Here is a 22793-nt window from a genome sequence, read left to right on the forward strand (position 1 = left end):
CACTTGGGCTTTCCACTCGTCCTGGCCCATGGCTGTTGCATCTTTCTGGCTCTCTGGAATTGGCTCGTGCCTGTCCCCTTGCTAGATGGATATGTTATTAAACAACAGAGACGGCCAATATCTCTAAAGCCATGTTCTTGGCAAGTCGAGATCAACGGATGGAGATGATTACTCCAAATCAACAATGAAGCCGGTAGAGTTGTCCACGAAGCATTTCAAGGCTGTCTTTGTAATATCAATCGGTTTTGTCGGATTTTGACAAGTAACTCCGCAGATTGGGGATAAATGAGGGGGGAAATGTCCTCTGACCAACCAATCACGTCGTCATATTTTCGTCCGTCCGATCGAATGACAGCATCGTCCCACGGCAATAACATCAACCCTCCCGAGGGCAAATGGCTATGTCCTCCGCCGCGGACGACGGATATTGGAAAGTGCCTATCTAGGACTAGAACGACATCCTTAGAGATGCGAAAATATATAGTCACTGTAGACTCCTCTCTCACAGATCTCCTCACCAGCAATCTACTCTAGAGTCCCACCAATATACCTCCAAAACATATCACAATGGCCTCTCCAAAACTCCCCACCAGAAAGCTGGGAAAGGATGGTCCTGAAGTCACCGCCCTTGGCTTTGGTGCCATGGGTCTGAGTGCTTATTATGGCCCTCCCAAGCCTGATGAAGAGCGCCTTGCCATGCTCGACCATGTCTATGCCTCGGGCGAACGTTTCTGGGACAGCGCAGATATCTATCTTGACAACGAGGATCTACTGGGAACGTGGTTCAAGGCCAATCCAGGGAAGCGTGAGACCATCTTCCTTGCGACCAAATTCGCCAACTATGTCGACCCCGTCACCAAGCAGCGTAAGGTCAGGAATGATCCAGAGTACATGAAGGCATGCATCGAAAAATCTTTGAAGCGACTTGGGGTCGATCATGTTGATCTCTACTATGCCCACAGAATCCAGGCCGACCAACCCATTGAGGTCACGATCAAAGCCATGAAAGAGCTTCAGGACGCCGGCAAGATTCGACACATCGGCCTCAGTGAATGCAGTGCCGATACGCTGAGAAGAGCGAGTAAGGTAGCTCATATCGCTGCCATCCAAGTGGAATACAGCCCCTGCGCCTTGGAAATTGAAGATCCTCAATTTGATGTTTTGAAGGCTGCACGAGAGACTGGCACCGCCATTGTGGCATACTCTCCCTTGGGCCGTGGCTTCTTCACGGGTTCCATCAAGTCGCGAGATGATTTCGAAGAAGGAGACTTCCGATTATACGCGCCACGATTCAGCGAAGAGAACTTTGCCAGCAATCTCAAGTTGGTGGATGAATTCGTCGCTTTGGCAAAGGAAAAGGGCGTCACCCCAGGCCAACTGGTCCTCGCATGGCTCATGGCTCAAGGTGATGACATCATTCCAATCCCTGGAACCACGAGAATCAAAAATTTTGACGAAAACATGGGTGCTCTCAAAGTCAATGTCACCAAGGAAGACAATGATAGAATTCGCAAAGCGATCTCAAAGGTTGAGATCAAAGGCGGAAGATACCCCGAAGCATTCGCTAGTGCTCTATATGTGTCGACCGTTCCCCTCAAATAGGGTAGAATGGGGATTTGATGAACCAAAAAGTAAGGTTGAGTTGAGAGTTCCGGGTATGTTGTTCTAGTGGAGAATCATATAGTCTGGGTATGTTCCATCCAGCTTAAACCAATCCAAGACTACCGTACGCCAACCATTCGCATTCCTCATGTATCGTACAAGGCTCATTTTGATATTTTGTCACCGTAAGGCAATCATTCGATACTCTTCATCTTTGGAACTTCCCATTTCCTGCTTGGACCAAGATTGTTCTGGGTGAACTGTGGCTTCTTGGGTTGATTCCGTAGAAATAGGTGGTAGTTGCCCCGCACTCGGCTCACCGCCCTTCGTGTTTGAATTGCTTGATGATCAAGTTTGATGCTGTTGTAAGTGAAACTGAAACGAGCACCGGATGGCATGGTGAATGAGGTTGGGATGGAAGTATTAGGACGGTGGATTGGTGGATTGGTGGATTGGTGGATTGGAAGGCTGAGGTCAAGATGTAAGTGGTGATTTATCTCTGGACAATGGACTTGAGGACTCGCTTGTCTTGCACCGTCCTCGCATATAGAGTCTTTGCTTCCTTTGGTGTTGCTTGCAAGGGCTGAAAGAGAGTCTGATCGTCGGTCGTCCTGAATCTGTCATCGATAACAGTTTCAAAACCGCGGAGAAGTCGCGGCTCGCCGCACCTTCCGGGTTAGGCCCTCACACAAGTCCCCAATCAGTCGTCGCTTCATCGATTTGGTGCATCTGGACCATCTGGACCATCTGGCCCCTAGTCTCCCGTCCTTGATCTCAAGTATTGTATTGAGCGTCCTCGTCTTCAATCCTCGATACGATATCCGACAGCCCAACACCAACTCACTTCTGTACCCTCACTCTCGCCCAATCTGTCAAACTCCATCCAACGGTCTACTCAACATGGATCCCTTTTCAGGAGAAGGCGGTACGTCTGCTTCCATCCACATGTTACCCTTGGTTCAAATACTCATGACATCTCTCCAGAACTTCTCAATATAAGCACAGCCTTCTACACACACTCCTACCAGGCTGTTCTGGACTTTGAAACCTCCAGTCTCTCTGCCGAGAACCAAAAAAACGCCCAAATCCTCAAGTACCGAGCCCAGATCGCATTAGGGCAATCGTCCTCAGTCCTCTCAACCCTCAAATCTCCCAAAGATGCTGCCTCTAAAGCGATCGTGGCTCTAGCCCAACAAAAATCAGACCCTTCAACAGCACTAGCTACAGCAACAGCCCTTGCCGAGTCAGATCCAGAAGATGCGATCGTCCAGGTCGTAGCTGGCACCGTGCTTACCGCAGCTGGAGAATACGCTCAAGCCATTGACCTTCTCAGCAAGCATCAGGGTAGCCTGGAGGCCGTCGCTTTACTCACACAAATACATTTGATCCAGAACCGAACCGATCTTGCCGTCAAGGAAGTCCAGGCGGCGAAAAGATGGGCTCAAGATTCCCTGTTGATCAATTTGGCCGAGGCTTGGACAAATTTGAGGGAAGGTCCCAGCGACAAGTATCAATCCGCGTTTTACGTCTACGAGGAGCTGGCCAATACTCCTGGAAATACATCCCCAACCTCTATTGTTGGCCAAGCAGTGGCTGAAATTCAATTGGGTCGAACAGAAGAAGCACAAGCCGCGTTACAACAAGCGCTTGCTTCTGACAATGTCGATGTCGAGGCCATTGCCAACAGCGTTGTTCTCTCAAGTGTGCTTGGGAAGAAGCCAGAAGCTGTCCAAGAGTTGCTGAAGCAATTGGCAGACAAGGATAAAGAGCATGCTCTGTTACGAGATATCGCGGAAAAGAGTGACGCTTTTGACACGGCTGCTGCAAAATATAGCGCAAAGGCAACGGCTTGAAGGGGCTAATCTCTTGAAATTTCCATCTTGCGACATCTTAAAAGGATATCAGTCGCTACCACGGGACACCCAACAAGACCAGCATGACTTCAAGCTCTCTCCGGCAAATCAGTTGTGCGCAAGTCGACAGATGATGGAACTTGTCAATCAAAAGAGACGATCTCGCTTCGGAGTAAATCGAACCACGCACTCTAGTCCCATTCTCCTGGGACGTGTCTAGACCCAGAGCAAAGGACAGCGATGTCGCCGCGATATGAACACAACGAGTGATGAGAGATGACATAAGGTTACAGACGGAAGATGAGCCATCTCGAGGTCGTGATACCAATTAGGCTCTGTAGGCTCTGCAATTCTTCCTGCAGGAGAACTGACTAGTCCAAGCATCATGCAATGATAGAAGCCTTAGGCTCACTTTCTCCCCAAAATGACATTACCATGCCTCATAAGCTGCATCACTTTCATTTCTCCGTAATCAACCACCATTCCTGCTTGCAACGTCTAGTGTACACAAGACCCAGACTTGGGCCCTCATTAGAGTAGCAAGCCAAGTCTGCACCAACCAACTCCAGATCATGCTTGACCCATGACCATGACCAATGAATGACCAATGAAGAGGCCCGCTTCATTAACTCGCAAAACCACCCAGTAGCGCCACGAACACAACCACATCCAGTGCGCAGCTACCACCTAACCAAAACCGCTGTCTCCGATACAAATGCCATGCCATGCCGGACCAACCCAGCCCATCCCATTCCGTTCCGTTCTATCAACCAGCCGAAGACAAACTATTCGATTTCCTCGCCTTATTCGCCGCCGCCGGGGTGGAACCCGCATTCTGAACCGCCGGCTTAATCCTCGTGGTGTCAACAAGTGCTGGAAACGCCTCCGCAAAAACCGGACCCAGGGACCAATTCTCCAACCTCCGAATATGACGTTCAAACACCGGATTGATGACTGGATCTTTATCCTCGGCCGTGGAAATCAAACAATCGACCTGATCATATGGCCAATTGACATTCAAATCCGAAGTGTAGGGAATAAACCAGTTTTCGAAACTGTAATCCTGATGATTGGCGACTAACTTATCGCGCATGCGTGGCCAGGGAATATGTTCGATCCAGGCGGGATGGGGGGTGAAGATTTGAGCGGCAGTGGGTCGCATCCATTCGGGCACACGTACGTAGTTCTCTGGTGTAGGATTGATTTGCCATCGCATTTGCATGAACATACAGAACAACACGGCGATTTGTTCGGGGAGGTTGGCGATGTTGGGGAATTTACTGATGATGTCGGTCATCAGTTGAGAGAGCGGGTCGAGGTTGTGGGTGTGGTTGGCGCTGGGGTTGAGGAGGGACGAGACCGATGGGTAGGAGGGGTTGAATGACGGGCTGGAGGCGTCGTTGGTGCTGGGATCGCCTCGGCGGGAATGGAGGAAGTTGAGGAGGAGGCCGTCGAGAGGACAAGTTGGCGGGATGTTCTTGGGAAGGGAGAGCCATGGTGTGTTGGTGTGTTCGGAGAGGTTGGGTGAGATGTTGGGATACACGGAGCGGCGGGATGGGGATGTTACGGAGGGAGGGCCAGTGGGAGGGAGGTTTGAAGGGCGCTGTCCGAGGTTGTCGAGGAGGAAGTTGAATGATAATCGTTCTCCCGACTCGTTCAACTCGAGTCCTCGTTGGAGATTGTCTCTCTGATGTGAGAGGGCGTCTCGTGACGCTTGCCATTGTCTATTGTCCCCGGAATCTACCGCACCAAATGGATTTGAGTAGGAGCCGTTCGATGGGTCTGGTAGATAGGCATCTGTTGACACAACTGCATTATTGCCAAATGCGTTTTCCTGTTGGTCGAGGCCGGCTTGGACATTGTGCTGAGCAGCAGTGGCGAGATCTGAAAGTGTTTTGTTAGTGCTGAGGAACGATTGCAGAGATGGTTTAGATCTGTGTCGTACCTGTCAAGCCTTGAGCACCCACGATCGGCTGAAGGATAGACATGATGGAAGCCAAGCGTCTCCGAATCTCATCATTTTCCGCTTGTATGGCATCTTTCTGACGAATGACCACCTGAAGCTCTTGGTATGGTTGTTGTGAAGTCAACTCTTGAATTCTACGCTCCAACGACTCGATTTGCTGCTTGGTGCGTTCACGAATGGCACGTTGGGCTTCACGATCGTTGGCGCGCTTTTTGGCCAGTTGATCTGGGGTCAGACTGGCGACACCGCGGGAGCTCGAGGTGGCTTTCCTCTTGCGACCTGCCTGGGCCGGGGAGGTGGGAGTTTGACCGGCATTTGGGGAGGAGGTATTGGAGGGGTCTAGATCAGGTGGTAGTGTCACGTCGACCATGATGATGCTGGTCACAGAGCGACAACCAGTAGATTTCCTGCCCTTGGCGCACCTGCAGGTCGAATGACTCGAAGTGGATGATTGTGATTGTAGAAGTCTTCATCTAGAGGGAATTGATTTGAGTCATGTACCTGACTTAGCGCCATTTCACTAGGGGCGTTAATGCCTTGGCATATACGGTGAATCTAGATATCATGATAGTGGAATATTTACGGTGGAACTGGAAATCACAATCATGTACTCTCTCGAGGCTGATGATTTCAGGGGGTTGTAGCGTTATGGTGTGAGATGTTAAGATTCTATGATCATATGCTGCCATGTGCAGGCACGACCAGCTAACTGAGATTAACTTGCAATAACTAAATGCGAACAAACGAAAACCTCGCCACCTGCGTAACGCCCTGTTGAAATCAAATGAAGACCAATTCCAATTTCTGTTTCATGATGTGTCTTTCCCCCTCAGCTCAGAAAGAAAATTTTTCGAAAAGCAGTTGAACTTGTGACTTTCGGTGCCAGCCCGGGTGTGTGCAGCAAGCTCGAATGACAACTTTGAGATATGAAAGATCGTTCGTTTTCGTTTTGGTGTGTGTCGTTAAATCTCAATTTGTGTCAATCACAAAAATATGAGAAACTCTGTGCAGCATAAAAAGAAATAAAGAGAAAACAAAACAGCAAGCCATGACTTGAGGTCCATCAGCGGACGCATCAGTGTCTCCATTTCATGACATCCAAGAACCTCTGCCTCGTTCAATTCCAAAGGTCTTGATGCTCTACTTCAAAGTCAGCAATCTTCACTTGCAATGTGATACCTGCGGGGATAGCATACCTGGTTGTCGTGCAAGATACTAAGCGCTGATCCAGTGGTTGGTGTGCTCACATTTGTCAGGGACGTCGACCATCACCGGGTATGTGACAGGAGGCAAGGCGTCAATTGCGACAGCCACTTCTTGATGAAAGATCTTCTCTGCCTCAGCTTCATTGCCAAAGTAGTCGTCTGTCGTGGCGAACACATGTTGTTCAGGGACCTCACTGAACATTGGCCTATCCAGTTGGCTGACTTTTGCCTTGAGCCATGCGACTTGGGAATAGGCATCCATGTGACCTTCTTCGCCACTTGCCAAATCCATAGTGCGCCATGGGATATGTTCACCATTAAACTGGGCAAGGTGTTTGTTACGACGTCGATCGAGCAATCTGCCATTGATCTTGACGACACGCATGACGTCTTCATCCTGTAACTCCCGATCATACTCCAACTTCTCCACGCTGTACTCGAATCCGATGAAACTGAGTTGGCCTGTTGGGAATGCAATAGCATCGGTTCGGGACAAGTTGTCTCCAATAAGCGATTCAGGCTGGTTGGTTGTAGCGATTGCAGTCTTATTGCCGATCATCCTTGCCAGTAGCGCATAGCTACCAAAATGGAAGTTATCGTAGATATGAAAACGTTCCAGACTCTTTGGAAGTGCGTTGAAAAAAGCCTCTGGGGTCCAAGGTGAATCGATATCAAAGTGAAGCTCCAGCGATTGGAGTGAATTGAGACGTGGGACACTTGTGTTGAAAGCATACATTAGTCTGCCCATTTCATGCATGTTGTCGTGGATCATGTCATGAAAACAGATCCGCAAGTTTCGAAGATTGCTCACACCCGGCAAGATAGAAATGATCCGGGCAAGGTCCAAGGTCCAAGTACGGTGGTATGAAGCTGCTCTTTGGTAATCACCGCTAGGCACAATCAGGGTAAGCGATTCCAATGTCATACCAGTCGCCGTAATCATACCGCAGACGTCAAAAGTGCCGTTGAAAGTGACGTTGAGTTCTTGCATAGGTACAGAGTGGACGATGGGCTTGAGCAGGGGACCGATCATGTTTCGGACCTGCCGATTCTCTGTGTATCCGTCATGCAGCATTGTTCTGTGATCAGCACTGATAACCAGCTTTTCTAAGCATGGCTTATTGGCGAGAACATGATTCTTGAGTAGTGGTACATTGAGATTGTCCAAAACCAGTGTCCGAAGGTTGAAGAGTTGAGGAAGCGTCTGAAGTAGCGTGAGCTTCTTGTTCCATCTTTGACCAGCGACCCACAAGTTCTCTGTGTTGTGTGGCATCAGGGACTGGTCGAACTTTCCACATGCTGGGTGCTTAGAGCTGGTTCGCACTCCAAGAGCATCATTGCCAACGCAATAGATTCGGAGATCCTCAAGATTGGGAGCCAGTCCTTTGAGGCAATGAGAAAACCTCGCAAAGATGCCCGGGTCCATGTCATGGCGAAGTTCAACATGAAGCGATTTAAAATCGTCCCATGCACTGTATGTGGTAAGAGGCCCACTGAGCCAAGTCTCGATCTTGTTGTGCGGCACCAAAAAGGGTGGGACACCATCGTCTACCTCATGATAGAGTTGTCGACAAGTTTGTCCCAAGCTCTTGTAGGCGCAAGTGGGTTGTCCAAGCAAGTCTGGGCGCGCTTGGTGTTGCGTATCAATCCTGATAATTTTATAGATACGCTCTCGAATCTCTCTTGGAAGACCAAGAAGATGGAGACGGCCATAAGATAGCGACTCTGGGGCGATGTTCCTAGTTCTCGGATTGGGGAGGGCGGCCTTTCCGCTTGTGAAGGCAGAGATCAAAACCATCTTGACTGCTGTTGCAAGCTTGAAGAAGGATAATGTGAAGGATAGATCAACTGAGGAGGAGAAGGGCAAAGAGAATAGGAAAGCCCAAGCACCAAACGACAAGAACTGCTGTCGCTTCTAGTCCGTCTTGAGATCTTGTGAGGTCTTGAGTGAGAGTGAAAGTTTGGGGGAAAGAGAAAAAGAGAAAGAAACAAACGCCTAAAATAAGATGACTTAAATAATATGATGGCGATAGGCAGCGCAGCAGGAAAGTGTTCGCTGACTCGTCGACTCATTGATTTGAGTCACCATTGAGAGATGAATGATATTGAAAGACATCTGAAACATCAGAGACAAAGTCTCATTGGCCATGCACAGCAGTAACGCAGTACAGTAACGCAAGACTTGTGAATATTGTGAAGGTTATGCGCTCACCATGATTGAACCAGAGCCGAACTGCTCCGCATTCTTGCCATCTTGCAAATGCTCTTGCTCGTTGACATGATTTGAACCATAAGCACCGATCCACGGTTCTCTGACCGACTTACCTAACCTATGAGAAGTTTTGAAAATCTCTGTATATCTTTCAACGTCTCACCATCAGAAGTTCGTTGCAGGCCCGAGTCGTGAAGTGGGGGAACAGCAGTCACCGCACTGTGAACACTGCTGACATCTTGTACGTCTGCGTTTGATCTGATTAAACCTGCACATGTCGAGGCTGAAAAATGTTGTCTGATCTGAGACTTGTCTAGGAATTCAAGTTAAGATGAGAGTTGACATGTTGTAGAAGAAGACATGTCGTTGATATTCAGATCACGTGCTTCATCGATCAACCTTCCTCTTCAGGACAGCATCAAATAATCTCCCGAAGACTTTCCACAAGGACGAACCATCATATTCAGTCTCAGTGCCCAGCGACCCTTTGTTAAATTCTTGACGACGCTGGCTGGTGACCGCAGCGTGGTCAGAATATGATGTGATGTGGAAGAGCTTACAACTGTCGCAGTCAGTGCGTTCGCTGTCCACTCGTCCTTCCACTGCCGCTACTCTCAGTCGCAGATCCGCTACTTCGAATTCGCGCCTTGACCTACAGGCCATTGATACAAAATGGCAGCAATTATGGGCTTTACAGGGGGATACGCCGAATTCTCCACGCTCCCCAAAGAAATCCTACGTCCTCCCCATGTTCGCGTATCCATCGGGATCGCTTCACATGGGCCATCTACGGGTCTATACCATCTCCGACGTGATTGCTAGATACCGCCGGATGCAAGGATATCAGGTGCTACATCCTACAGGATGGGACGCGTTTGGTCTGCCAGCTGAGAATGCTGCTATTGAAAGAGGAATAGACCCAGCTGTTTGGACCGAGGAGAATATTGTCAAGATGAAGAAACAGCTTCAGAGCATGAATACCACCTTTGATTGGGACGCCGTAGGTTGGCATATGAGGATGGTCTATCATAGTCGCTGATTATCTGTCTGTAGGAAATCTCAACATGTTCTCCTTCGTTCTACAAACATACCCAAAGCATCTTCTTGAAGCTATATTCTAAAGGGCTTGCGTACCAAGCCGAGGCACTGGTTAACTATGATCCTGTGGACAAGACTGTGCTTGCCAACGAGCAGGTCGACAGTCAAGGGAGATCATGGCGCTCTGGGGCTTTGGTTCAACAGATGAAGCTCCGCCAGTGGTTTTTCCGCATTACCTCTTTCAAGGAATTCTTGTTGAAAGATTTGGATTATCTCGGTCAGAACGACAAGTGGCCGAGTCGAGTTCTTACCCAGCAGAGGAACTGGATTGGCAAGTCTTCTGGAGCTCGCATTAAATTCAATCTCCAGGATCCCTCTGGATTACTGACACCCGTCCACGTGTTCACCACCAGACCAGACACAATATTTGGGGTCAAGTTCATCACGCTGTCATTGAGCCACCCACTTGTACTGAAATTGGTCTCGACCACACCTGGTTTGCAACAATTTCTTGACAAGAGAGCAACATTTGCGCCTGATTCCAAAGAGGGGTTCGAATTGCCTCTTCGCGCTCTGAGCCCGCTCTCCGAAGTGATGGGCGCACCCCTTGAGACAATTCCTGTCTTTACCGCGCCATATGTTCTCGAAGGCTATGGCGATGGGGCGGTGATGGGTGTTCCTGCTCATGACTCGCGGGATCTAGGATTTTGGAAAGTTCACAGACCAGAGGAAGCAATTCCCATGGTAGTGACGGGCTCGCAGCCTCCTCCCTCTCTCCGTGTACACCCCAACGACATGACGGAAGCTTTCACGAGCCCCGGGACGCTGACTTCATTATGTGGACAATTTGCCGGGCTGTCTAGTCAGGAGGGATCCTCTCAAATACTTCAGCTTCTTCAAAAGACTGATTCGGCTTCTCCTTTTGAGACTTGGCGTCTTCGAGACTGGCTTGTGAGTCGTCAGAGGTACTGGGGCACTCCCATTCCCATCATACACTGTGCCGAATGTGGCACAGTTCCGGTTCCAGAAGATGATCTGCCAGTTGAGTTGCCACGACTTGATGCGTCATTCAAAGGACAAAGAGGCAACCCGTTGGACAAAATTCAAGAATGGGTCAATTGTCAATGTCCACAATGCCACGGGCCTGCTAAAAGAGAAACAGACACCATGGATACTTTTGTGGACTCGTCGTGGTATTTTCTGCGCTTCCCTGACCCACAGAATACAAAAGAGCCTTTTTCACAGCAGTCTGCCTCAGAGATGGTCCCTGTTGATACATATATTGGAGGCGTCGAGCATGCTATTCTGCATCTACTCTATGCCCGATTCATGTACAAGTTTCTCTGCGGCGAAGGTCTAATTGATGGCACAAAGGGCCAGGCAGAGCCTTTTCAAAGTCTGATCGCCCAGGGGATGGTCCACGGTAAGACGTTTTCTGACCCCGACACAGGCCGGTTCTTGCTCCCAAACGAATTGGAAGAGACCGAGCAGGGGATGATCGTCAAAGCCACTAAGAAAGCCCCGACACTCACATGGGAGAAAATGTCCAAGAGTAAGCACAATGGTGTTGATCCTTCGGTTTGCATCGAAAAGTTCGGAGCAGATGCCTTGAGGGCACACATATTGTTTGCTGCCCCTGTTAGTGAGGTCTTGCAGTGGGATGAAGAGAAGATTGTGGGTATCCAGAGGTGGCTCGGCAGAGTTTGGCGTATTGTCAATGATCTTGCTGCTCTTGCCACCGCAAAGGAGATGGACACAGTTGAGCTCGATGTAGCGCAGATGAGTGAAGTGGATGCTAATGCTGTTCTTCTCACTCATGGAACCCGGGGAAACATTGTTGAGACATTTTCCAACAACATCTACAGTTTGAATACTGCTATTTCGGATCTAATAAAACTCACCAATGGACTTCACGACACAGGTGTATCGAATCTTAGTCCCCAGGTCGCCAACATCGCGGTTAAGGAGCTCCTAAAGATGATGGCGCCTATTACTCCTGCCTTCTCAGAAGAATGTTGGGAGGTGATCAGCAGCAGAGGCCCCCACACAAGCATCTTCGAAGAAACGTTTGTCACCCCGATCCTTTCTGAGGAACAAGAATCCGCTTTACGAAATCGGCGCACAACTATGGTCTGTGCAGTGCAGATCAACGGCAAGATGCGGTTCACTGCAGACATTCCACCTCCCAAGGAAGGACATGAAGCGCTCAGCAAGGCCGACAGAGAAACCGAGATCGTGTCGGCAGTGCTCAAGACCAAGAGTGGTCAGTCATGGTTGACTGAGAAACACGACTGGGAGAAGAGGAAGAGAGTGGTGGTGGTTGGTGGTGGCAAGGTGCTGAACGTAGTGTTCTGATCATTGATACCACTGACTTGCCCACCTGGAAACCCAACTCACACTTGAGTGTGGGAAGAACCTTTTCCTCTGCTAGAGGGTGCCCAAGTTGCCACCAAGGTCTCGATAGTTGGACGATGTTTTGGGACAATCAAAAGAAGAATGTTGTAACACTAAGATACATAGAAAGACTGTACAATAATTGATGTAAAATACCATTCTAGTCTCGATCTGATCGAAATCCCCGACCTAGTAGGCTGAGAGAACATGATATCACCCGAATATTCACAATATCAGAGCTCTTGTCCCATTTCTAGCGACATCGAGATCTCGACTTTGGACCAAAGAAGCCCCGAAGTTTACCCGTGACCAAATTTCCGTCTTCCTTGACGACGACACACCCGCAGCCACAATTTCTCGCCAGACACACTCAGCAGCGAGCATCTTTGCGCTGACCATATCCATCTCATAATGAGACTACTACTTCCCCGGCCTCCTGGGCTTTGGGGTCACACATCTCGCACGCGGTCTCGCATGGTGCAGCGGCGATTCTTTGCGGCTGTAGCAGACGCCGTCAGGTAAAGACAACCCCATCATTTCCAACTACGGGCAAATTATTGACATGATGCAGGCCATACGATGTCATCGTCATTGGTGGCGGCCACGCAGGAACCGAAGCGTCTGCAGCGGCTGCCCGCGCAGGAGCCCGGACTGCGCTCGTCACTCCATCCCTCTCGAATCTCGGCGTTTGCTCATGCAATCCCAGCATCGGAGGTATCGGCAAAGGGACCATGATCCGCGAAATCGACGCCTTGGACGGAGTTGCCGGACGAGTCACCGACAAAGCTGGGATTCAGTTTCGAATGTTGAACATGAGAAAAGGTCCCGCCGTGTGGGGTCCGCGGGCGCAGATCGATCGAGACTTGTACAAGAAACATATGCGAGAAGAGATGCTATCAACACCAAATTTGAGCGTGATTGAGGGCAAGGTGGCGGATATTGTGGTTTCCAAGGACCAACTCGATCCTGAGGACAAAGTCGTCACCGGTCGCATTACTGGCATTCGATTGGAAGATGGTCAAGTCATCCCAACGGGTAATGTGGTCATCACCACAGGCACTTTTTTGGGCGGCGAGATCCATATAGGCCTCGAAGCCTACCCGGCCGGTCGATTGGGAGAAGCTGCCACATTTGGATTGAGCAAATCATTACGAAGCGCCGGATTTACCCTTGGACGGCTGAAGACAGGAACGCCGCCGCGACTCGACGCCGACTCGATTAATTTCAAAGCCCTTCAAATCCAACCTGGAGACAACCCTCCGAACCCATTCTCTTTCCTCAACGAAAAAGTGGAAATCCCCGCGGAAGACCAACGACACTGCTGGACCACATACACAAATGAAGCCACACACGATATCGTGAGGGCCAACCTCGACAAAACAATCCACATCCGAGAAACAGTCCGAGGTCCACGATATTGCCCATCACTCGAATCAAAAATCATTAAATTCAGCCACAAGCCTCAACATATGATCTGGCTTGAGCCTGAAGGTCTTGAACCTAATAAAGTCATCTATCCCAATGGGTTGAGCATGACCATCCCCGCTGACGCACAATACACCATGTTGAAAACAATACAAGGTCTAGAGAATGTTAAAATGCTCCAACCAGGCTACGGAGTAGAGTATGATTATATCGATCCTCGAAACCTATCTCCCACTCTCCAGACAAAACTCATCAAAGGACTATTCCTTGCAGGCCAAATCAACGGCACCACCGGCTACGAAGAAGCCGCCGCACAGGGGATTGTCGCCGGTCTGAACGCGGCATTGTCCGCCCTCGGAAAACCAGCCTTCACATTAAGTCGAGCAGAAGCATTCATCGGAATCCTCATCGACGACCTTATCACCAAAGGCGTCTCCGAACCATATCGAATGTTCACCAGCAGAAGCGAATATCGAATGAGTTGTCGATCAGACAACGCCGACCTGCGTCTGACAGAAAAAGGACGACTTGCCGGCGTAGTCGGCGACCAACGATGGAAACACTTCACCGAAACCCGCGACCAAATGGCCGAACTCCAGAACCGACTGGAATCCGTGTCCCACTCGACGCAAGACTGGATGAAATACGGATTTAACCCACGAGTCGACGCCACCAAACGCACCGCGTTCGATTTACTTCGCATGCAAGATGTCGATATGGACCGACTTTTAGATTCGACTCCATCTCTAGAAACCGATTCGGCCGCCTACCCGACTCGAATCAAGGAAAGAGTACGCATTGAAAGTAACTACGCACCATATATCACTCGACAACAGAGATTAGCCGATTCATTTCAACGCGACGAATCTCTCTTACTGCCAAGTGACATCGATTATAGTGCGATTCATGGTTTGAGTTATGGCGAAATCGAAGTCCTCAAGCTCGTGAGACCGGAAAGTATCGGTATGGCGAGACGGGTCGAGGGTGTGACTCCAACGGGCGCGTTGCGTTTGTTGGCATATGTCAGGAAACAACGACGGTCGGATGATAGCGAGGCAGCTCATAACAATGAGACGGAGCAATCCGGTCTGGAGGCGACGCCTTGAACAAGACGAGTATGAAGAAGGTCAGCATGTATCATATATCATATATCATATATCATATGAGCGGGCAGAGATATGAAAAATGAAATTTTGTATATTAAGGTTCTTCTGGCCATTCAAGACCAAATGTAGATATCAAACTCCCTATCTTCTTCCCTTCCTTCTCTTCCCCCATTTCTCAATACTCATCAACACCTAGCGTGGCTCCCTCCACAGATACATACATGTTCTTCCAAATAAAAAACATCGCTTAGTCATCACTCTCCTAAATCCTCCACCAATCACACACGACATTTTTTTCCCAGGCACGATCCAGAACCTCAACCTCGTTTCATGATCTCGTTGTCCTCTATATTTCTTTTCTTTCCCAACCCACCAGCCTGATTAGATTGATCGACTCTGTGGCACCAGTCTCCCTTTCCATTTTGTTTGTCTCTTCTAGTTGTACAGATACCAAGTCACACACATTGTGTCAGCACATCCCATCGAGTATTATCATCCGTACCAACATAACAGCAGCAGTATCATCATCACGTGTCTTGTTTTCATCCTTTCGAGATACTTGGGGGACTCGAAAAGACGGACCGGACCGATCGACTACAGGAACCGGGAATTTAAAATGTTGATAGCCGCATCGAATTCTTCATAGTCGAATCAGTCACGCGACAATATTGGTTTATTGGTTATTGGACTTTGTCGAACTGGGGAGGTCAGCCGCCGTGAGCCGGAAGCCGGAGCAGAGCAATGATGTATCTCAACGGCAGATCAGCAGCCATGCGAATGTCGCATCGATCACTTCATCTCGTTGAGGGATCTTCTTTCAGATATGGTCCTCATTCGGCGCGGTCGTGGTCGACCTCCACAGCTTCAGTTTCATTTCTCAACCCATTGCCGGTGCGGTCACGTCAGCCGGCAACATCGCTCTGGCGACGAGCTTCAACGTGTCTCCCTCTGCAGCGCACGAAACCATCGTCTGCTCGGTTTGCCTCGTCTGGATCAGGGTCTCCCTCTAAAGATCCTGTCAAGGCTGCGACTAAGGAGAAAAGGTACGTCTACGTTCCGTTCAATGTCTTGGAGTCCTTGCAGCGCCTTCGTCAAATATCATATGATACCATGGATCGCTTGTCATAATCGCTAACGCACGATTTAATCTACCAGTCCGCTAGCTCCATCCAAGATACTCCAAAAGCTACCAAAACTCGCGCCAACGACACACGAGAACATCTATACCCTTCCAAATTTTCTGACCTTTACGCGACTGCTTGCTGCCCCTGCGGTTGGGTATTTCGTCATCAATTCTCAACCTATCGTCGCGCTTTCGTTGTTTTTCTACGCCGGCGTCACCGACGCCGTTGACGGGTATCTCGCGCGGAGATACAACTCGCAAACTGTTGTGGGAACCGTCATTGATCCCATGGCCGACAAAGCCCTGATGACCATCGCCGTCGTCAGTCTGACAGTTCAAGGCATTCTCCCCTTATGGGTGAGTGTCATCATTCTGGGAAGAGATGTCGCTCTAGCCATCTCGGCCATTTATTTCCGCTGGATCAGTCTGCCCCCTCCAAAGACCTTCTCTCGTTACTGGGATTTTTCCCTCCCATCAGCAGAAGTCCACCCCACAGAGATCTCCAAGATCAATACCTTCTTGCAGCTACTCTTGGTTGGTAATGCAATGCTTTTGCCGGTATTGCCAACGACGTTGGTTGAAGCATGGAACCTTGTTGGTGTCTTCGAAGGCTGGTGTGGTCTTGTAGCCACGACTACCATATGGAGTGGTCTCAGTTATATCGGCAACAAGGATGCGGTCAAAATCCTGAGCAAGGAAGAAAGTGAACGGCGACAGAAAAATGGTCTAGAAGAGCGTTCCAACAAAAGTTAAATTTAGGGTTCGACGCTGCAGATAACACCCTGGCTTCATGAGACCTCCAGCAGTCGTTCTCCTTGCAGTAAAGAGCATCATTGGTGATAGCATGGATGGTCAGATTGGTGGGTCTTCGATTCTTCAAAATCAGTCTTCTGGTAGACTGTCAAAAGAGTCCATGTATATTAGACAGCACATTCGTCATCATATTCAATCATCGTCCGACTGCTCTCCCTAAGCGTGCACTTGCCGTTGTTGCCGGTTGATCAGGCCAGCTGCCAACGGCATCGTCCACTTCTTGCAGGAACATTTCGGAATTCACCACGCCTGTACCTCCAAGAACCACTCGGATCCCTGGAACGCTGGCATTGACCTGTGCTACCACTCTGGCCTCTTCATACGTAACTCCACCCACCATAAAGACCACAATGTCCTGTGGCTTATCTCGGGTGTGTCCCATGCCTTCGAGGAAGGGATACTGCAATTCCTTGAGTCTGCCTTTGATCAAGTTTTGCAGAGTATTTTCCAGGCGGGGCGAATGCTGAGTGTAGACATTTTCGACGCCTTTCAAGTTGAGATTTCGGCGAAAGTTGGAAAAGGGAGACGATGCACTCTCAAAGAGATCAGAGAAGCCGCCGGCAACTGGGGCGGGTTGAAGGCTGTGGTGGTATGCGAGCACCGTCGGAATGATGCTCAGTTTGTTAGGAGAAATGTCGGCGACAGTCGTGAGAAGGTCCAAGAGGATAGGCAAAGCATTGTTTGGACTCTTCTCGTAACGGATGGCATACAGTGCCACTAAGCGGATTTTATTGTCAGGCGGAATTGAAGGATTTTGAATGTGTTTTTGTAAGGTTTTGAGATCCACTGCATGGTTGTCATTGCAGACCAGAGATTGTTCCAGCTCAGACACATCGAGAAGTTGGTCCGCTGATACACGCCTGGACAGTTCACTAACGAGAGCCACGTGCTTGGAGACGTTGCCGGACAATTTGCGGAACTCTGGATATTCTTCGACGAAGCGCTTCATGTCACTGATGGATTCAATCTGGGCGCTTGACTTTGTGCGTGCCTGGTACTGATCGACGTATTCTTTGATATTTCCGCCCAAGTCGCCGAAATTCTGATACATGTTTTTCTTGAAGAAGGGGTCCTGGTCCTGTGTCAGGACAATCTCTTTGAGTTCTGGGCGAATATCAGGCACCGCGCTGAGATCAACGCGGCCATTGTGAATTCCCATCAACTCATGAACCTGGGCTTGGTAGGTCCACTGGGTGAGAAGGGGGGTGATGGGGTCGTCTCGACGATCCAGTATGAGAAGGATGGGCGGTGTATCAGGCTTCCGGAAATCGAACAGAGTATCTTCCTGAGTGATCTGGTAGCGTACTTCGGTCGCAAGTTTCTTGGCCATAAGGGAGTTCTTTTGGTAGCGAATGAGGGGGTTTTTCTTCAAGGAGAGGAGCAGGGCAACGACGCCTTCAGTGGTACGCTGGAGAGAGTCCGTGTTCCATATATCGGGGCTGTGGGACCAGAGACGGTGTTTGGGAAATGCGAGGTTCAACGACATCAAGTCGGAATTGATGACAATATAGTCTGCGAAGTATTCCTGTACACTTTTGACGACTTCGTGATCATCTGCTTCTGCCAATCGCTCCAACGAGGACTTTTTCACAATGTTGGAAAAGTAGATGGAGTATTCGCCATATTTTGGTTCTCTCAGCTCGTCGATGAGATATTGGAGGGAATCGGGAGACGGCCTGACAAAGGCGAGACAGCGTAGATGTCTCATTCTCTCTCGTTGGGCATTCTCAATCCTGTCCACCAGAAAGACTTCGTGTTTGAGCAAAGCGGATTGGGTGATAGCGGTGGAAACTATTGAGACGGTATCGGAGTCGAGGAGGAGAATCTTCATCTTGGAGCTTTGAGATGCAGCAGCCCCTTCGCCTACACCGGCGATTTTGGAGATGTAGGTCTGGACTGCTGCTGCGACATCCATGGCGAATCGAGTTGTGGCAGACAGCGGGGAATATGGTAGGGGGAAGATTAGGAGGAATCCAGGCCAATAGCTGACATCATAAGATCATTACTGAGAGGGCGGCTGTGGTATGTTGCGAGCAATGCGGTGTGGTGTGTGAGGTGAGGTGCGTTCGATGGAGATGCGGTGTCGGTGTCGTGATGTGTCTGGCGGCGGGGAAGGAGCGAAGGAGGGAAGGAGCGCACGTGGATGATGGGTGCCTGCACGAGCAACAAACAGGCAAGAGCGACAAAAATGTAAAGGAAGGCGCGTCCAAGGTCTGAAGACCAGGTGCAGTTGGTCACAACGACAATGCGCAGCTGATGAGAGATGCAATATCAGTCAACCTACTTACAACAGGTCTCATGTCGTTTGGAGAAGCCATCTGGCAGTCTGATCAACCTATGACTTGGGCGAGGGGCCAGAGTGACCCTCAAACCCCTGCATTGTCTCGGGCCCTCGGGCGCATGGGTCAACAAAGAGGGTTGGCCGATGACATCGTCTCCTTCCTCGAATCTTGTCCCTCAACTTCCCCACGTTTTTGCCGCGTTCACATTCCTTGCTTCGTTCATGTCTCTATATCAATTACAGCAATGACGACGACTCGACCGTTATAATCTGCAACGCCTCACTGTCATTCCTTCGTGGATTCTTCTCATCGTCAGTTTGTCTGTCTTGACAATATGATTCCGGGACTCAATGCTCGTGAGAATTCCAAAGATTCCCCATCCTCTGTGATCAGTTGACTGATATTTTTTTAAAGCATTCGAAGCAGTTTCCAAGTCCATTGGTGCTGCTACCGACGAGCTCAAGCTGATATTCTGTTTCCTCGTCTCCTACCCGCTCGCTGCCCTCCTCAAACGCATACCCGACAATAGGCCTCAGTACAAAAACCTCTTCATCGTCGCCGTTTCCTTGTTCTTCTTCACCGGCCTCTTTGATCTCCACGATGGCCTACGAACATTCCTATATTCTGCAGCCGGAACATATGCCATTACGAGATGGATCGATGGTAGTCTCATGCCATGGCTGAACTTTGTCTATTTGGTACATACCCTAATCCCTGGACGCTCAACTACCATTGCTAATAGCTTCGTTCGCAGATGGGTTACATGTCAATATCTCACATAGTCAGACAAAGACTGAACGACCCGAGCGCAGTGGACATCACAGGAGGTCAGATGGTCCTTGTCATCAAGCTCTCATCATATGGTTGGAATGTCCATGACGGCCGACTAGACCCCAAACTCATGACAGATACACAAAAGGATCGAGCCGTGTACACAATCCCTAGTTTACTCGACTATGCAGGTTATGTCTTTTTCTTCCCCAGCCTTTGGACCGGTCCGGCTTTTGATTTTGTCGACTACCAACGGTGGCTGCAGACCAGTATGTTTGATGTTCCCCCAGGAACCAAAGCTCCCCCCACAAAAGGAAAGAGGAGGATTCCACGATCCGGCACTCCAGCGATGTACAAGTTGGTTACCGGCTTGGTGTGGCTTGTCCTTTATCTAAAGTTCTCGGCCTGGTATAATGTGCCCCTCATTCTTAGTGACAAGTATATGTCTTGTTCCTTTCTTCGCCGGGTCTGGATCCTCCACATGCTCGGCTTCACCTCTCGCCTCAAGTACTACGCTGTTTGGACAATGACTGAAGGCGCTTGCATTCTCTCCGGACTGGGATACAATGGAACAGATCCTATCACCGGCAAAGCACGCTGGGACCGACTTGAGAATGTTGACGCTTGGGGTATTGAAACTGCCCAAAACTCGCGCGCATATCTTGACTCCTGGAACAAGAACACAAACAAATGGCTGAGAAATTACGTCTATCTTCGCGTCACACCAAAGGGCAAGAAACCGGGGTTTAGGGCCACCCTGGCAACATTCATTACCTCGGCCTTCTGGCATGGATTTTATCCTGGATATTATCTGACCTTTGTTCTGGGTGCGTTCATTCAGACCGTGGCCAAGAACTTTCGACGATATGTTCGACCCTTCTTTCTCACGCCCGATGGTACCAAGCCAACCAAGTACAAGATCTACTATGACATTGCAAGCTACTTTATCACCCAAACGGCTTTCTGCTTCACCACTGCTCCATTTGTCATTCTTGGTTTCAACGACTCGATACTCGTCTGGGCGAGAGTTTACTTTTACGCAGTCATTGGCATCATCGTCTCTCTAGCCTTCTTTGCAAGCCCTGCAAAAGGCTATCTCATCCAGCGTCTCAAAAAACGCAATCATCCATATGTTCGCAAGACCATTTCACAGGAGACCAATTATCCACCATCTCTTGGTCTGCCCTCGGATCCTGTCCGCGAAATCGATGAGGCGATTGAGGAAATTAAACTTGAGGTGGAAGAAAGAAGAAGACGAGGCAGTAAAGTCACAATGCCAAGTGGGGAGAGCTTGAGAAGAGCGATCGAGGAAAGACTTGGCCAGCAGTTCGAACTGAAGATGGGACCAAAAGGACTCAAGATCGGAAGCACAGAGGGTGATCATGTGGATGGTGGCACCGCGATACAAGAAGCAGCAGACCGAACACAGCAGGCTGATATTTCAGGTGATGGAATTACCCCGAATCTAAGGCAAAGGAATGCTCGTAAATGAGACATTGGCTTGGAAAGGATTGTTTCCAGAAGGTGTTTATGTCAAACCTAACGAAATCCCAAGCATTATTTCACAGATGGCGTTCTTCTCATATTTTCACCAACCACTTAGCCCTGGCGGCAATCGGATAACATTACGAGGAGTGGAGAGAAAGGTCTTTTATGATTCATAATCCAACACAATCTCGACGAATTGACTTCCATCCATACTCCCGCTATCCTAACAGACCCTTCCGAGTTGATCACCGCTAAAAAATGCGACAATGACAAGTGATCGCTAGGTGTGCATGATTCGATCTGCATCGACAAGGTCTTCCTTCGTCCATTCCTCTGTCGCTCCTCAGCCGTTCCTTTCTTTGGATCCGCAACGATAAAATCATCTTCCGATCTTTACGATCGAGAACAACCGATAACAATCACATTCAAAGCCCAAAGTGGCAAGAAGAAAGAAAGCAAAACCCAGAATCGACAAGAAAATGATTGTGATGGTTTCCATGGTTGTCTCTCTTCTTGTTGGTGCTGATATCAAGTGTGATCAGGTGAAGTGAGATAGATGGATGGGTGGATGGGTGGATGGGTGGTCGGTGCGCGAGTGAAGAAAAGAGATGTTTCTGGAGGATGCTCGTGTGCAGACTCGAGAATCGAGAATCGAGACTTGATTTAAGGAAGGAAAGGGAGAGATTTAGTTAGATAGGATATAAACCTGTGTGGATGTATATACAGATCACCCTTCCACATCATCTTATCTCAACAACCCAAAGCAATCCCCCCCCCCTGGAGTTATTAATTGCAGAAAACAGAGTTCAAAGTCCTCCAAGAAGAAATCGAACCACTAAATCACGAATACCTTACGTTTGAACTTGCAAACCTAGTATGGCATACCTTAGGTAGCATATTGGGTCGGCCACTCTACACGGAGGACCAATGGATGTAGATTAAATTCAAGCGGACTGCGGATTTGAACTTTAATGAACTTAACTTAGCAGTAACAACTTGAGTTACTAACAAAACTAGGACCTACAAGTGTAGTAATTATCATTAACTTGTTGATTCACATGGATTTCATGTTAGGTTAGGTCGACTAGCTATATGCCTACCTACTGTACATGAGGGAATGAATGTCTGATGGTCTGGCTTGTCTGGCTTGTCTGGCTCAGTGGAGTGGCGTGGCGTGGCGGAGCGGGACTTGAGTGAATGAGTGAGGGAACAAATAAGCGTACTGTAACGCGCGTAAATCATAATAATAATTATAAATAAGCCTTGGGTTGAATCCATGGAGTTCATGCTAGGTACTATAGTGGTCCATGATTGATTTACACATAGGAGAGCAACATATTTTCCAGTGTGTATGATATCGAAATATTGGAGATACATGAGTCATTTTACTTAGAATCGAAGAAAAATCTGCTGTGGTGCTGAGATGAGATATCTCGGTTGCATGCAGTGTAAGGTGTGAGTGCGCAATGCGAGTGCGCATATGAATTGGGTGCTCCTTAGAGGGGGCCGGACGAC

General features: G+C 49.1%; 9 protein-coding genes across 9 annotated transcripts; 6 read left to right on the top strand and 3 right to left on the bottom strand.

Annotated features, from left to right (window-relative positions):
* Nucleotides 1-567: 567 nt before the first annotated feature.
* PV10_08803 (uncharacterized protein) lies at nt 568-1602 on the top strand (the record flags this gene model as incomplete). The annotated part of the gene is made up of 1 exon (XM_016373880.1): nt 568-1602. One exon carries the CDS (start codon nt 568-570, stop codon nt 1600-1602), a length of 1035 nt encoding a protein of 344 aa, XP_016220791.1.
* A 194-nt stretch (nt 1603-1796) lies between these two features.
* Nucleotides 1797-2000, bottom strand: PV10_08804 (uncharacterized protein; the record flags this gene model as incomplete). The annotated part of the gene is made up of 1 exon (XM_016373881.1): nt 1797-2000. One exon carries the CDS (start codon nt 1998-2000, stop codon nt 1797-1799), a length of 204 nt encoding a protein of 67 aa, XP_016220792.1.
* A 349-nt stretch (nt 2001-2349) lies between these two features.
* Nucleotides 2350-3901, top strand: PV10_08805 (uncharacterized protein). Its single transcript, XM_016373882.1, has 2 exons — nt 2350-2527; nt 2587-3901. The coding sequence occupies exons 1-2, from the start codon at nt 2503-2505 to the stop codon at nt 3453-3455; spliced, it is 894 nt and encodes a 297-aa protein (XP_016220793.1). The 5' UTR covers nt 2350-2502; the 3' UTR covers nt 3456-3901.
* On the bottom strand, nt 3726-5877 carry PV10_08806 (uncharacterized protein). The gene is made up of 2 exons (XM_016373883.1): nt 5401-5877; nt 3726-5339 (listed from the first exon to the last, which is right to left on the bottom strand). The coding sequence occupies exons 1-2, from the start codon at nt 5789-5791 to the stop codon at nt 4222-4224; spliced, it is 1509 nt and encodes a 502-aa protein (XP_016220794.1). The 5' UTR covers nt 5792-5877; the 3' UTR covers nt 3726-4221.
* A 3442-nt stretch (nt 5878-9319) lies between these two features.
* PV10_08807 (leucine-tRNA ligase) lies at nt 9320-12426 on the top strand. The gene is made up of 2 exons (XM_016373884.1): nt 9320-9838; nt 9892-12426. The coding sequence occupies exons 1-2, from the start codon at nt 9383-9385 to the stop codon at nt 12229-12231; spliced, it is 2796 nt and encodes a 931-aa protein (XP_016220795.1). The 5' UTR covers nt 9320-9382; the 3' UTR covers nt 12232-12426.
* A 213-nt stretch (nt 12427-12639) lies between these two features.
* Nucleotides 12640-14899, top strand: PV10_08808 (tRNA uridine 5-carboxymethylaminomethyl modification enzyme GidA). The gene is made up of 2 exons (XM_016373885.1): nt 12640-12788; nt 12842-14899. The coding sequence occupies exons 1-2, from the start codon at nt 12682-12684 to the stop codon at nt 14799-14801; spliced, it is 2067 nt and encodes a 688-aa protein (XP_016220796.1). The 5' UTR covers nt 12640-12681; the 3' UTR covers nt 14802-14899.
* Nucleotides 14900-15169: 270 nt separating this feature from the next.
* On the top strand, nt 15170-16884 carry PV10_08809 (uncharacterized protein). The gene is made up of 2 exons (XM_016373886.1): nt 15170-15844; nt 15957-16884. The coding sequence occupies exons 1-2, from the start codon at nt 15543-15545 to the stop codon at nt 16675-16677; spliced, it is 1023 nt and encodes a 340-aa protein (XP_016220797.1). The 5' UTR covers nt 15170-15542; the 3' UTR covers nt 16678-16884.
* Nucleotides 15939-18985, bottom strand: PV10_08810 (uncharacterized protein). Its single transcript, XM_016373887.1, has one exon. It carries the CDS (start codon nt 18650-18652, stop codon nt 16874-16876), a length of 1779 nt encoding a protein of 592 aa, XP_016220798.1. The 5' UTR covers nt 18653-18985; the 3' UTR covers nt 15939-16873.
* A 243-nt stretch (nt 18986-19228) lies between these two features.
* Nucleotides 19229-21555, top strand: PV10_08811 (uncharacterized protein). Its single transcript, XM_016373888.1, has 3 exons — nt 19229-19375; nt 19434-19717; nt 19774-21555. The coding sequence occupies exons 1-3, from the start codon at nt 19354-19356 to the stop codon at nt 21280-21282; spliced, it is 1815 nt and encodes a 604-aa protein (XP_016220799.1). The 5' UTR covers nt 19229-19353; the 3' UTR covers nt 21283-21555.
* Nucleotides 21556-22793: the final 1238 nt, after the last annotated feature.

The sequence above is a fragment of the Exophiala mesophila genome (genome assembly GCF_000836275.1).
Source record: "Exophiala mesophila strain CBS 40295 unplaced genomic scaffold supercont1.6, whole genome shotgun sequence".
NCBI lineage: Eukaryota > Fungi > Ascomycota > Eurotiomycetes > Chaetothyriales > Herpotrichiellaceae > Exophiala > Exophiala mesophila.